Source organism: the organism of the source record quoted next, unplaced genomic scaffold, assembly GCF_019419815.1.
Source record: "Pyrus x bretschneideri cultivar Hongxiangsu unplaced genomic scaffold, Pyrus_bretschneideri_v1 Contig366, whole genome shotgun sequence".
Taxonomy (NCBI): domain Eukaryota; kingdom Viridiplantae; phylum Streptophyta; class Magnoliopsida; order Rosales; family Rosaceae; genus Pyrus; species Pyrus x bretschneideri.
In genome coordinates this window covers 313-15932 of record NW_025999686.1, presented here as the reverse complement: position 1 = coordinate 15932, position 15620 = coordinate 313, and the positions used below count along the sequence as shown (strand labels likewise).

The 15620-nt window shown below is 39.1% G+C and overlaps 1 protein-coding gene across 1 annotated transcript; it reads left to right on the top strand.

Annotated features, from left to right (window-relative positions):
- Positions 1-12329: 12329 nt before the first annotated feature.
- LOC125480861 lies at positions 12330-13917 on the top strand (the record flags this gene model as incomplete). The annotated part of the gene is made up of 2 exons (XM_048592072.1): positions 12330-12380; positions 12679-13917. A coding segment is annotated over exon 2 (1235 nt), but the record flags the coding sequence as incomplete, so codon positions are not given.
- Between the last annotated feature and the right edge of the window lie 1703 nt (positions 13918-15620).

The window sequence follows — 15620 nt, the reverse complement described above, 5'->3', positions numbered from 1 at the left end:
CTACTCTGCTTATTTAAATTTTCCTACTACTTGAGTGGTGCGGAATAATCGCTCATCCTATATTATAAGAATGGTGTGGTACAATTGCCTTCCTCATTCATCATGTAAATCTCGAGCCAGAAGTTTCGAGTGCTTATCATTTTGGCCTGAAGATCAAAATGAAAAATTTTTAAGAACCAGAAGTTCTAACACTACATACCTCCAGAATACATATTATTGCATGCATCTCAGTTTTTTTTCAAAAAAGAAAATGGCGAACTTGGCAAAACTTGATTTTGTTGCCTTGGACATTACTGGGAATAACTACCTTATCTGGGTAGTGGATACCAAGATCCATTTGGAGGTAGGGAATCTTGGAGAAACAATCAAGGAGGAGAACAGTGCATCTTCTTAAGATTGGACGAAAACCATGATCTTTATTCGTCGCCGCCTTGATGAAGAACTAAAGAGAGTACCTAATGGTTGAAGATCCGTTAGCTCTCTGGAAGGCATTGAGAAATAGATACAATCACCAGAAAACGGTGATTCTTCCAAGAGCTTGTTATGAGTGGACTCACCTAAGGATCCAGGATTTCAAGTCAGTGGCTGAGTACAATTCTGCGATGTTCAGAATTAGCTCCCAGATGAAACTCTGTGAAGAAACCATCACTGAGGAATATATACTGGAAAAAACTTTTAGCACCATTCATGTCTCTAATGTGCTTTTACAACAGCAGTATAGAGAGCGAGGTTTCACTGAATACAACCAGCTGATATCTGTGCTCCTGGTAGCTAAACAAAACAATGAGCTCCTGATGAAAAATCATCAGTCCTGACCTATTGGATCTGCACCATTCCCAGAAGTGAATGCTGCTTCCTTCGAAGTGAACGCCACACCCTCTGGTGGCAATAATCATAAATAAGGACGTGACCACATGTGAGGACCGTGGAATGAGAAAGGCAAGAATCATGGTGTCCAGTTTCACAACCAGGTTTCAAGGCATAATTCAAGCCCAAGCTTCAAAAATGTAAATCACCACAAAGGCAAAACTCATAAGAACAATACTTCCAGAAACTCTGAAGGAGTCTGCCATAGATGTGGTGGCAATGAGGGCGTACTTGTCGTACCCAAAAACTTTTGATGGATTTATATCAAGCTTACATCAAAGAGAAGGGTGTTGAGACCAATTTTCTTGACCATGCTAAACCAAAGGATATACCTGATCCAGTGTGCAACTTATCATGGCAGTTGAACATAACTAACTAGATGTCTCAGACTTCATTGTGGAAAAGAGGAATGAAGTGTACCAGTCTGACTGAATCATTTATGTTTGATGTACTAAATTTATAGTTTAAAACTAGCATTTCAAATTCAATAAAAGTGGCATTTAAATTTCCTGTTGTAAATTGCTTTTAACAGTGATACCCTTTACTCAGAAAGCATAGATAAAAACTATGGTCATTCTCAAAACATGAGAAATGGCGGAGATATTTATCTTGCAAACAGCTCAACCACGCATACAATACTTCAAGATCAAAAGTATTTCTCAAGATTGATGCTTACAAAAGTAAGGGTAACAGCAATGTCAGACCAATCAGATGTAATTGAAGGCTCAGGGAAAACCTAAATTATGCTACCAAATGAAACAAATATTGTCCATACATAATGCGTTGTACGCTACTCGATCTACTCGAAATTTATTGAGTTTCAAAGACATGTGTTTAAATGGATACCACATTGAAACGAAAAAGCGCAAAAAATGTGGAGTATCTATACATTACCTTCAATGATACCCAGAAGCGTATATTTGAGAAGTTGCATGGTTTGACGAGTGAATTGTATTATACATACATAAAGACAGTTGAATCACATACTGTCATAAACCAGAAGTTCATTGATTCAAAAGTTTACATGCTTTTGCATGACCGTCTAGGTCACCCAGGATCTACTATGATGTGTAGAATCATTGTTAACTCTAATGGACATTCATTATTAAGCAGACACATTGCTATCTCAAATGATAACTCTTGTAAGGCTTGTTCTCAAGGGAAGTTGGTAATTAGACCATCACAACTAAAGGTCAATGCTGAATCCTTATCATTTTTGCAAAGAATTCAAGATGATATTTATAGGCCTATTCAACCATCATGTGGATCATTTCGATATTTTATGGTTTTGGTTGATGCATCTACCCGATGGTCACATGTTTGTCTCTTGTTTACTCGATATTTAGCTTTTGCGAGACTTCTTGCTCAGATAATTAAGTTGTGAGCACAGTTCCCAAATTACCCTATTAAGTCAATCCGACTTGATAACGCTGGTGAATTTATGTCTCAAACCTTTGATAATTACTGCATGACATTAGGCATTGATGTTGAACACCCTGTTCTTCATGTCCATACTCAAAATGGTCTAGCAGCGGCATTTATCAAGCGGCTTTAATTAATAGCTCGCACTCTACTCATGAAAATAAAATTGACAGTCTCTACATGGGGACATGCTATCTTACATGCTGTATCATTGGTTTGATTGATACCTATAGCCAACCATCAATACTCCTCAATGTAACTCGTGTTTGTGCATCATCCAAACATTTCACATTTACGAGTTTTTGGTTGTGCTGTTTATATGCCTATTGCACCACCACAACGTACTAAAATGGGACATCAGCACATACTGAGAATTTATGTGGGTTTTGATTCACCGTATATCATTAGATATTTGGAACCCTTAACAAGTGATATGTTTACAGCTCGTTTTGCTGATTGTCACTTTAATGAGACAATCTTCCTGTCGTTAGGGAGAGAAAAAACCGCTCTAGAAGAATGGCAAGAGCTGACATGGGTTGTTCCCACCTTATCTCATTTTGATCCACGTAGCACTCAATGTGAAAATGAAGTGAAAAAAATCGTTTATCTTCAAGGTATTGCCAATCAAATGCAGATGCATTCAATGATGTTATGAAAGTGACAAAATCACATATACCAGCTGCAAATGCACGTACAAGAATTGATGTCCCTATTGGACACAATAAAGTGGCACCGAAAGATTTATCTGGTGCACACCTGAAGCCTGGTAGAAATGACAAATCCACAATTCATGATTCCGTACTTTCAGAAAAAAGGAAATGTCCTTGACGAGACACATGTACTTGAAGAAATAAAGGTACATGAAAGCAAAGAAATCTCCATAAATTATGCTTGTACTAATGAATTGTGGGATCGAAATGAAACAATCATTGACGACATATTTGCATTTGTAGTAGCCACTGAAATCATATTAAGTGATGATATTGAGCCCCGCTCTGTTGATGAATGCAAACATAAACAAGATTGGCCTAAGTGGAAATATGCAATTCAGGTAGAATTAAATTCCTTAGAAAGGTAAAATGTTTTTGGACCGGTAGTTCAAACCCTGCATGGTATGAATCGAATGGGTTACAAATGGGTATTCATAAGAAAGGGAAATGAGAAAAACATGATTGCAAGATATAAAACACGATTCGTTGCACAAGCTTTTTCGCAAGGACCTGAAATTGATTATGAGGAGACATAATCTCCTGTAATGGACGCAATTACGTTCCGTTACTTAATAAGTTTAGTGGTTTCAAAAAAACTTGACATGCAACTTATGAATGTCACCACCGCGTATCTATATGGAGAATTAGATACTGACATATATATGAAAGTCCCAGAAGGACTTAAGTTGCTTGAAACAACTAATAAACCATGAGGTATGCTCTCAATCAAATTAAGGCGATCATTGTATGGGCTGAAACAATATGGAGGAATGTGGTATAATCGTTTCAGTGAGTATTTGATCAAAGAAAGGTATACAAACAATGTCATTTGCCCTTGTGTGTTCATTAAGAAATCCAACTCTGGATTTGTTATTGTGGCAGTATATGTCGATGATATGAACTTAGTTGGAACCCCTGAAGAACTCAATAAAACTACTGAATATCTGAAAAGCGAACTTGAAATGAAAGACCTTGGAAAAGCAAAATATTGTCTCGGCCTGTAGATCGTGCATTGTGCTAGTGGAATTTTGGTCCACCAATCATCTTACATTGAAAAAATTCTAAAGCGAAATGGCATGGACAAGGCTTATCCACTCAGCATGCCAATGGTTGTTCTTTATTTGGACATTAAAAAAGATCCATTCCGTCCAAAAGAAGATGATGAACTGGTCCTTGGTCCAAAAGTACCATATTTGAGTGCAATAAATGCTTTATTGTATTTAGCACAATGCACTAGACCAGATATAGTTTTTTTAGTCAACTTTTTAGCAAAGTATAGCTCTGCTCCAATAATTTATTATTGGAAGGGAGTCAAAGATGTATTGCGATACCTTCGTGGGACAACAGACGTAGGTCTCTTCTACTCAAAGAAATCCACAAATGACCAAGTCCTTGTTGGATATGCAGATGCTGGTTTTCTCTCTGATCCGCATAAAGCCCGCTCACAAACTGGATATGTGTTCAAGAATGAAGATACAACAATCTTGTGGTGCTTAACAAAGCAAACATTAGTTGCTACATCTTCAAATCACTTAGAAATACTTGTTTTACATGAAGCAAGTCGTGAATGTTCTTGGTTAAGATCAACGATCCATTATATCCGGAATTCATGTAGTCTACCTTTAAAGACAGACACTCCAACTGTCATCCATAAAAATAATGCAGCCTGTGTTACCCAAATGAAGGAATGATTCATCAAGGACGATAAGACTAAACACATATCTCCAAAGTTTTCCAATGCACATGAGCTTCAGAAGGTTAAAGTTATTGAAGTCAGACAAATCTATTCCAATAAAAATCTGGCAGACCTGTTCACCAAATCTTTACCAAAGTACATGTTTCAGAAGTTAGTGCAAAGTATCGGATTACGTTGACTTACCAATCAGATAAATTTGGAAAATACAGAATCAGGAGGAGATACGTATCAGGGGGATCATCCATGATACATGCATGTTGTACTCTTTTTCTTTCGATCAGGATTTTTCTCACTGGGTTTTTCCTATCAAGGTTTTAACGAGGCAACATAAGCATACTTAACACTATATCAACAATCCACGTAAAGTTGTATTCTTTTTCCTTCACTATGGTTTTTCCCATTGAGTTTTTTTTTTTTTGCAAGGTTTTAATAAGGCAACTGATGTTAATATTTGGGCATCCAAGGGGGAGTGTTGAAAATATTTGTGGATTAGTGAATGCCCACACAGTAATATTGACTAGGGAAATGAATGAGGATTGTATTTTCAAAAGGTGTGTGCTGTAAATTTCAAGGTGTAATTATTACGTTTGTTTGGAGTTGCTCTATAAATAGAGTGCTCCGTGTGCTATCAAAATAGATTGAGAAGAAGAAAATATCAATAACGTCAGTATCTATCCCTCCCTCTTTTATTTGTCATCCCTTTGTGTTATAATTACAATGTGATATTTTACACCTGCTACGCTCATGTCATTAGTAAAGGTTATCTCTCTAACTTTTGCCTATCTATAACACACATGACTAACATTCCTACTAAATATGTGTATTTTCCAAAGTGGGAAGTTGCTTGACGTTTTCTTAGCTATATATTTTTTTTTAACAATTGATATTATCTACACTAAGGAGAGGGATGAGTTTAACATCACAATGAGCAAATAATAATATGGTTCAAATTCGTCTTTGGTGAAAATCGAACATAAGACCTCTCACTTACAAGTGAAGAAAAATGACACTAGATCATAATACTAAGTGATTTTCTTAGCTAATTAGTTATAGCATATTATTGAGAATTATGATTATTTTTATGATATCCTCGTCAAATTGTTATGTAGCAATCATGTGACTAACATTCCTACTAACTATGTGTATTTTCTAAAGTGGGATGTTACTTGACGTTTTCTTAGCTAATTAGTTATAACATATTATTGAGGATTGTGATTATTTTTAAAATATCTTTGTTAAATTGTTATATGGCGATCACGTGACTATCTTTTCAAAGATATTTTCGTCAAAGCGATTTCACTTAAAAAAGATATTGACAAATTTTTACAAAAATATTAAAATGATTTACGGTGAATAAACTCTATACTTCTTTTATTAATTTTTATTATCAATAGTCAAAATGATGAGTTATACCAATTTCAAATATCAGTTTGATTAAAAATCCTTTTCATTTTTTATATTACTCTCTTGAACATTAAATAACCATTTACTATAAATACCCATGTTAAACAAAAGAATAATGCTATTATTACCATATTTTTATACCATATTTTTTTACCATCTTAGGTGGCAGATGAGTTGGACAAGCTACATCATTTAATTTCAATCTTTTTATTAATTAAAACACTTAAATAATCTTAGGTGGAAGAAGGAGACTCCTCGTATACTACAATCATAATTTAAAAGATTGAAATTAAATAATGTAGCTTGTCCAACTCATCTATCACTTAAGATGATAAAGAAATATGGTATAAAATTATGGTAAGAATAACATTACTCTAAACAAAATCGAATGAGAAAAAAGGTTGTTTATGGCGTTGTCTGATTGTCTTTTATGAGTGGAATATAACTTGCTACGTAGGCAATTAATGGAGTCGAAAATAGATAGGTATTCGAGTGGTTTAAATTTTTAGTAATTTAATAGTTTAAGTAGTAATTTAAAAAGAAAAAAAATTGAAAAGTTATGGACGTATTTTATAATTATCTTCCTTTTCTAATGGTAGAGTGAAACAGAAATAGTGGACAGGCCACAGCCCTCAACCAAAACCATATATTTAATACATTTGATATTTGTTTTTTCAATTAAATTTTACATTTTGTTTGGAAGAAACGATAGTGATTTTATTCAGAACTATCAATAGTGCATACAATCTTGTATGAGGACATCCGACAATAGATTTGGAGGTTCCTCAAACCAACAAAAGTTAAAATAAAAAAAATTAAGGCTAACTTGGTCATACTATGTGCCACATTTCTGTAATACCCTCACAACCTTCATTCTCAATATACACTCCACTTTTCTACATACTCACCACACTATTCACACCTTCGAAGTATGAGTTTTTTTTCTTCTTCCATTTCAAAGAATAAATATTTAGATTTGAAAATCCATCATTGACGGCCAAAATAAAAAAATAAAAAAATTGCAAATCCGTCACTTTGTAGCAAAAAAGATCTAGAAATACATTAACTTTATGAATACTATTTTTGAGAATCCATCATTGTCCCCTTCCGAGTAGGGTTGATTGACAATTGAAATCAGAGCCAGTGGAAAAAATAAAGAAAAGAAAAAACGAGTACGAAAAGAAATTTAGGCGTGGAAAGATGGAAGAATATTGGGGAGGAAAACCAAAAGGGAAGCCAATCCAATATGTTCATGGGACAGAGACTAAAAATCGAAAAAAATATGGTAGAAAAGCATAAACAATACCATGATAAAAGTACCAACACACACCATAATAAAAATTTGGCTAGGGTTTATTAGGTGTGTGATGCACGTACTTTCGAAAATTATGAACGATCAATAGAGATGAATAAATATTGTAAGAAGAAAGATTAATAAAACTGCTCAAAGTTAGGATAAGGACTTTTAAAATACAGATACACTGTTATCATGACGTATCATATTAATAGATTAAGGGTGTATTTATTGTACCGGACTATTTCGGACTGAACTAACTTCAGGGACTAAGCTGGACTGACTTAGAATAGACTAAGTTAGACTGATTTAATGAAGTGTTTAGTGCAGTGTCGGACTAAGAAGCAGGATTACAATATTATATTATTTTATATTAATTTAATATATATCAAATTTTCCTTTTTGTTATTTTTTTTTATATCTAGAATCATCATCTTCAGACTTCTCCAATCTCTGTTACCTTCATTTTTTACTCTGCCTCTCCATCCCCCTCTTCTTTTTTCCTCATTTTTGTCCCTCCGTCTGTCCCTCCTATTTCCCTTTTCTCCCCATTTTTGCCCCCACCTTTTTTTAATTTTTTTAATTTTTTATTTTTGTACCAGTGTCTCCCTCCCCTCCCTTTTTTTCTCTCGTTTCACCTCCATATATTGTCCCTCTCCCATCGCTCTTTTTGTATTTATTTTTACTTTTTTTTTTCTTTAGATTTGGTACCTGTATTTTCTGGGAAAATCACAGTTGGTCAAGAAAAATCACTCAGAGTCACTGCACCCATGCTAAAGTTTTCAATCTTGCTGTCGGCAGAAGAATTTGGGTCACCATGAGACCTGTTTTTGCCATTGTTCAGGTCGATCCAGATGGCAAAAAACCCCAAATCACTGACCCAGATGCCAAAAGGGCACTAGGTTTACTGGACGATGGAGATCGGCAAAAGCCGTTTTTGGTTTGGTCACTGGAGAAGGGAGGGCTGATGCTACTCATGCAAGTTCGCGCGATGCTGCTTGCAGAAGAAGGCAGAAGAGGGAGACGGGACTAGCAATCTCATAGTTTTTTGGGGGCCTCACTAAGACCTCATAGTGAAACCTTTAGTGTACGTGAGTCCGAGATAATCTCATTAAGATTAGTTCTGCATGATAACAAACACCGGACTAGACTAATAGTTAGACAAATCTAGTCCAGTGACAATTAATAAGAGCAAACAAACGCTTCCTAATAGTGTAACGATATGTATAAAATTTTTCACATAAGAACGACATAATATTGGTGTACCTGTCCCATTGCTCTTCAGACTCTATAACTGTTCCAAGTCTTCAAGACTTTGTTACATATTCGGTGATGCCATGGACAACCAATTTAGAGTGTCCTTGAATAGAATCATCCTTGTTGTGCCGCTGGAATTAATCATACGCATCATAACCTAATTTTCTAGTTTAGTGAAATAACAAATATGCCTACTCTTTTGCCTGTTGATTACTAATAGTAATAGCGGCTTCAAATCTCCTGCAATGATTAATTTTTAATTCAACGATTAATTTACACTAAAGAGGTGGAATATTTAGACTAAATCATATAATGAGTATACCACAATAATAATAGTATCAAACTGTTGTCCACGAGATTCAAATTTCCTTTTTCTTTTTAAACTAATTGTTTTAAAAACATGTAAGCGTTGTAGCCCTAACCTAATCCTATATTTACACTAAATGATGGATAAAATAAATTGGTTTCGAACTCGCTATGTACAAAATTCTAACATGAAACATCTCACTCATAAATAAAAAATAAAAAAAATGTTTTTTAGCCAAAATAATCTATCTGAGATTTGAAATCAATAGAAGAGATCATTGAGTTAGTCCACCATCAATCATTTAGGTCATAAGGACCAAAATAACAAAAATACCTTCAATTTAATAAACAATAAGCCTAAATGATTTGACAATAATTAAGAGTATTTTTGTCATTTAATTTTATTTAATGGAGATTTTTCATCGAATGACCAAAATAATTGATTGTGGACAAATTCATGAATTATTTCTATCAATTTCAAATCTCAAAAATCAAAATAAAGAGTTATAACAATCTTAAAATCCGTTTTAACTAAAAACCTATGATGCCAACAGAGTAGCAGAGCTTTAGTACTTGGTAGCCCATAAAATTTCAACTTAATAGAATACCACAACCATTATTGTCTCTCATCTCAGCTGGGGTCGTGTACTCCGGTTTTTATATTTACCATTATGCAAATGTTTGAAAGTATTCTATTCTTCATTTACTTGATTGTTTTAGTGCTTGCATCTGCCTGTGAGACAATGTACATATCTACCTCTTGCGAATAATGTATATTTATGGTATAAATTTTATAATCGTTATCGTTCAACTTCTTATTCCGCATTTAAAGATCCATGTAAAAAAATAAAAAAAATCATCAACTTGAAGATCATTTATGCATTTAAGTGCCTGGAACAAATCGATTGTGCGAGTATAAGTAATATATTTATAAAGGACCATCGATTTATTTGATACATTAGTATACTAAATAATTTCTAACTCGAATTATTATTTTGCAGAGATGATCTTAATTAAAGTTTCATTTTATACTGTAAAAATACATTATTCGTAAAGGGTTGATATATATCCATTCCCCATGGAAGATGCAAGAATATCATCCTAAATTAGTGTAATCCAGGAAAATGTGGAAAATTTAAACAAAAAGAGTTTTGAGTCTCTAATGAACGGATTGTTGGGTGTTCCTTGATGTCAAATTTCAGCTTAAATTGAGTACGCACCAGGATAATAAGAGGCCCAAAGCACAATCCCTGCTGAAGTCTTGTTGGAGTTTGGAAATCAGGCCTAAGGAACAATGCCATTCTCTTTTGGCCAGGAAACACAGTCCTGATTAAAATAAACGATACATTCTAGTGATACTTTTTTTTTATTTTATGTCTGATTCATAGTGTGACATCCCGTCCCGGGATTATTAACACGTACGTGTGGAATTACAATTTTGCCCCTAGTGTGTTTTCGTCACTTAGTGGGGTTGTTTTGTGTGTTGTGGCATGTGTTGGGCCACACACACACCTGCACACTCTCTGCCCTTCCCTTTCCCTCTGTCTCTCTCCCTCCCGTGTCTCTCTTTCTCTCCCCCGAGCTCCCACTACCCCTGTAAACGTACGGACATAAACCAAGGACCTTTAAACCGTAGCAGATCGAGGAAACCAAGAGTGCAGTTGTGATCGTGAGGTCGAGGGGAGCACGAATATACCACTTGCAGGTAAGAACTTCGACGTTTTCACGTCGATATCGCGATGTTCGTTTTGAACACTGTTCATGCAACATTAATTTACTTAGTTTTTGGACATTTGAAGCTTGTAGGTGGGTTGGTGAAGTCCTAAGGAGCGTCGGAGTAGCTCGTTGGACGAAGTTGGACGTCGGGAAGGCCTGGTTCGAAGTTGGCCGGTTTTTGAGTTTGGGGACAGGTATGATTGCGTAACTTTTAGCCTTTAAAAGTGGTCCAACGTGATTCTACTAGTTTAGGGCTTTCTTTTGGTCCAAGAATCATAGAAAATGGTTGAGAAACGAAGGAGATTAGTGAGTTTGAAGTTTTCCAGTTTTCCGGCCAGTTTTCCGGTGACCGGAGTCCGGCGAAGGTCGGCCGGAGAAGAAAGGAGAATATTCCGTTAAGTTTAACGGAATATTCCTAACGGCAGGGGTTAAGTTTAACGGAATATTCCGTCAGGTTAACGGAATATTCCTGACGGCGTTTGTTGACACCGTCAGTGTGCTTGGCACGTGACCGCGCGTGGGGGCGCGTGGGTCCGTGCCTGTTCTGGCGCGTGGGGGCGCGTGCGGGGTCCAAAAATTATTTTAAAAATATGGTTGTGATCCTGAGGTTGTGTAGAGCACGTTGGTATATTCATTTGTCCATTTTGAGCAATGTATGAGAAGTTATTACGAGAAACGGGTTATGTGCTTTAAAGTTAACGTTTTTATAGTTGTTTCGCATCTAGGTGACACGTACCCAGAGGACGAGCGTGCACATGCGAGACAGGGGGGCTACGACCCTTCTACATACCAGTGAGTGGGCTTTTGTTTTCCGTATATACCTATATACATTTATATTCCCAGAAATTGATTTAAAAAGGGTTATTTGCCTTATGCCATGTACTTTATTATTTATCGTTTATGCATCGTTGCATGCATTATTTGTGGCATACATATACATATGCATATGTCATATATATTTATGTGTGGGTGCTGTGGAGGCATAGGTAAGTGCCAGGTAAGCATTAATTAACGATTGCATTACATAGTGTTTAGAGATGCTTAGAGAGCTCATAACCTGCACCCCCGGTGTTAGTGCTCCCGCCCAGAGTAGGGCACAGTCCTTCACGTGTTGTTCACCTCCCGCACCATACGCTCAGCTTGGATCCAAGTTAGGTGCATAGGCCTGTCGTACAGACCACAGTAGGTGGTTCCGACTCGTAGGTGACCCGCGATTATTCGCACAGCCTTCACGTGATCGTAGCACTAGAGCGTATATACATGTTACACCCAGGCCTGTCGTACAGACCCCTTTAGGTGGTTCCGACTCGTGGGTAGGTTTATTTGTGAGATTGATATTTGAGCTCTATATACAGCCGTACAGGTCACGTTAGGTGACTCCGGCTGCCAGAGGATTGGGTGATTGATACGACTCACACCTGAGCACTTGCATATCATTAGGAGATTTTGACATAGCATATATTGAGCATGATTGGCATACCCTTGAGCATGTTTGGGCATATCTATACATACGTACATATGTTATTTTTCTGGGAAGTATACAGGTTTTACGGCGAGGGGTTAGATTGTGTTTTGCTAAATGGTTTTCAAAGAGCTTTGTTTTTGCCCACTCACGCTTTTGTTTTGCGCCCCTCCAGGTTCTAGTTGCTTAGCCGTTGCGGTGGTTTCCCTTGCGAGCTTTTCGGCGTTCTGACAGACACTCCACATTGTAGGGTCGCCTTCGGGCGTACTACTGTTGTTGTTTTATTTGGACTGCTATAGACCTGCTCTGAATTTGTATCGCACTAACTAGCACTTATTTTAGTACTAGAATGCTAGTTTTTAATTATTCGTACTTTTATATTACTACTCTATTAGCTTCCGCACGTGCACATGGCTACGTCGCCTTTGTGTGACGGCCAGCACGCTCCTATCTCGGTCGGGGTGTGTCAGTTTGGTATCAGAGCCTAGGTTTGGCAGTCCTGTGTCCTTGTGAGTATTCTAATAATTTTGGTGTCTTCTGTCAGAACTATGCCGCCTCGTCGGGAACCCCGTCGCTCTTCTGAGCCTACGTTCCCCGATATTACTCAGTTGGGGGAAGCTTTTGCTACAGCCCTTCAGGCAGTGATGCGCCCTCCCCAGAGGACTCCTCTGGAAACTATGTACAATCTGAAGTTGGATAAGTTTAAGGGCAGTGAGGGACCCGAGAACGCAGAGCGCTGGCTAGAACACATAGAGAAGACTTTTCGGGTGCTACATAATCAGGGGAACTTGCCTATGGAGAGATGGGTTGAGACGACCGCTTGGTTTCTTGATACGGAGTCGGCAGCTTGGTGGGAGCAGGAGCTTCGTAGGTTGACCCCGGATCAGAGGATCGATTGGAATGTTTTTACGAGGTTGTTTAGGAGAAGGTATGTGCCCCCTGAGTATATTGACCGTAAGAAACAGGAGTTTTCCGAACTGAAACAGCGGAAGATGTCAGCAAATGAGTACTACCGTAAGTTTACGGACTTGTCCCGTTATCACCCTGATGTCGCTGGTAATCCGGCGGAGATGCTCCGTCTTTTCCGTTTGGGCACTAGGAAGAGGTGGCGTTCTATGGCGTCTACAGTCCACAGTGAGACTTACCGGGACTTCTATGAGATACTGCTGAGGATCGAGGATTCGGAGAATATGTCAAGCGATACTGATGAAGAGAAGGACAGCAACCAGAAGAAAGATGACAAAGGTAAAGGTCAGGTATCGCTCGGCCCCCGTCAGACTCAGAACTTCAAGAGAGGTGGAGCTAGTTCTAGTTCTTCGAGTGGTGGCTTCAGTGCCACTGGGCAGGGTCGTGGAGGTAGATTTTCTGGTGGCGCTAGAGGCCAGAGGCAGGGCGATGGTGGGCGAGGCAGAGCCCCAGTTTGTCGTAGGTGTAACAACCGGCATTTCGGTGAGTGTAGACGTGGTAGCAACGGTTGCTTCACATGTGGACAGGTGGGACATAGAGCGGCACATTGTCCCCAGGGCCAGCAACAGCAGAAACCACAGCAGACCTTTATGCCACCACCTGCACCACTCCAGCAGATCCAGGGTCCTAGTAGCTACGGCCAGACGGGTCGAGGTGGTGCTTACCACTATCAGGGCGATGCTGTCCCTTATGCTCCGGGGCAGTATCAGTATCCCCAGGATCCCTATTCCCAGGGTGGCTATCCCCAGTATTCGGGCGGCTATATGCCGTATCCTCCAGCCCCAGCGGGTGGTTCACAGTGGTATCAGGGAGGACAGTATCAGCAGGGGGAGATTGCCACTAGCAGTGCAGGGTCTTCGAGACAGTCGGGCCAGCCCAGTCAGGGGCGTGGTGCTCAGGGACGCGGCGTTCAGGCGGGCAGAGGCCGCGGTGGGCGTCAGCAGGGACAGGGGCGTCTTCACAATATTTCTCTGCAGGACGCTCAGAACAACCCAGACTTGATTATGGGTACGTTGAACATTCTTGGTGGTTTTGCTAGAGTCTTAATTGATTGTGGAGCTACACATTCCGTAATTTCTCATACATTTACTCAAGCGACGCAACCTCGCCCCACACCCCTAGGGTATGATTTAGAGTTTGTTATGCCTAGGGGAGAGAGTTGCGTTGTAGATTGTGTGTACCCAGGGTGTCCAGTGATAGTAGAGGGTGTTGCTTTGTCAGCCGATCTTATCCCGTTAGATATTGTGGACTTTGATGTGATTCTGGGCACGGATTGGTTGCACTTCTACCGTGCCAACATTGACTGTTACGGGAAAGTAGTTACGTTTCACCGACCTGGACTACCTGTGGTTACTTTCGTGGGTGAGCAGTGTGGGGTGAGACATGGCGTTATTTCGGCGCTACGAGCGAAGAAGTTGTTAACTAAGGGTTGTCAGGGGTATCTGGCTCATGTGGTGCTAGAAGAGACTGTTACTAGCAGAATGGAGGATGTGAGAGTGGTCAGACACTTCCCTGATGTTTTTCCTGAGGATTTACCTGGGTTACCCCCAGAGCGAGACGTAGAGTTCACCATTGAGTTGATTCCAGGTACAAATCCTATTTCTCTAACTCCTTATCGTATGGCCCCTGCGGAGTTGAGGGAATTGAAAGTTCAGCTGCAGGAGTTAGTGGATAAGGGATTTGTCCAGCCTAGTACTTCGCCTTGGGGCGCTCCAGTGTTATTTGTGAGGAAGAAGGATGGAACTTTGAGGCTGTGCATCGATTACAGGCAACTCAATCGGGTGACGATTAAAAACCGTTATCCCTTGCCTCGTATCGATGATTTGTTTGATCAGCTGAGAGGTGCTTGCGTGTTCTCTAAGATAGACTTGAGGTCTGGTTACTATCAGCTGAAGATCAGTAGGGATGATGTCCCTAAGACGGCGTTCAGGACTCGTTACGGTCATTACGAGTTTCTGGTTATGCCATTTGGGTTGACGAATGCACCAGTCGCCTTCATGGATTTGATGAACCGAGTATTCCAGCCTTACTTGGATAGATTTGTCATTGTCTTTATTGACGATATTCTGGTGTATTCTAAGTCGAAAGCGGAGCATGTTCGACATCTTACTTTGGTGTTAAAGAGGTTGAGGGAACACCAACTATATGCTAAGTTTAGCAAGTGCCAGTTCTGGTTAGACCAAGTTGCGTTCTTGGGGCACATCATTTCTGCTCAGGGTATTTTGGTTGACCCTCAGAAGGTTTGCAGCGGTAGAGAGTTGGGAGCAACCGCGAACCGTCACCGAGGTGAGAAGTTTCCTTGGATTGGCAGGGTATTATCGGAGATTCGTTAAGGATTTTTCGGTGATTGCCTTACCACTGACGAGGTTAACAAGGAAGGATGTTAAATTTGAGTGGGATGATAGGTGTGAACGGAGTTTCCAACAGTTGAAGCATTGTCTCACTCATGCACCTGTTTTGGCACTCCCAGACGATAGCGGTGATTTCGAGGTTTATAGCGATGCTTCCTTGAATGGTTTG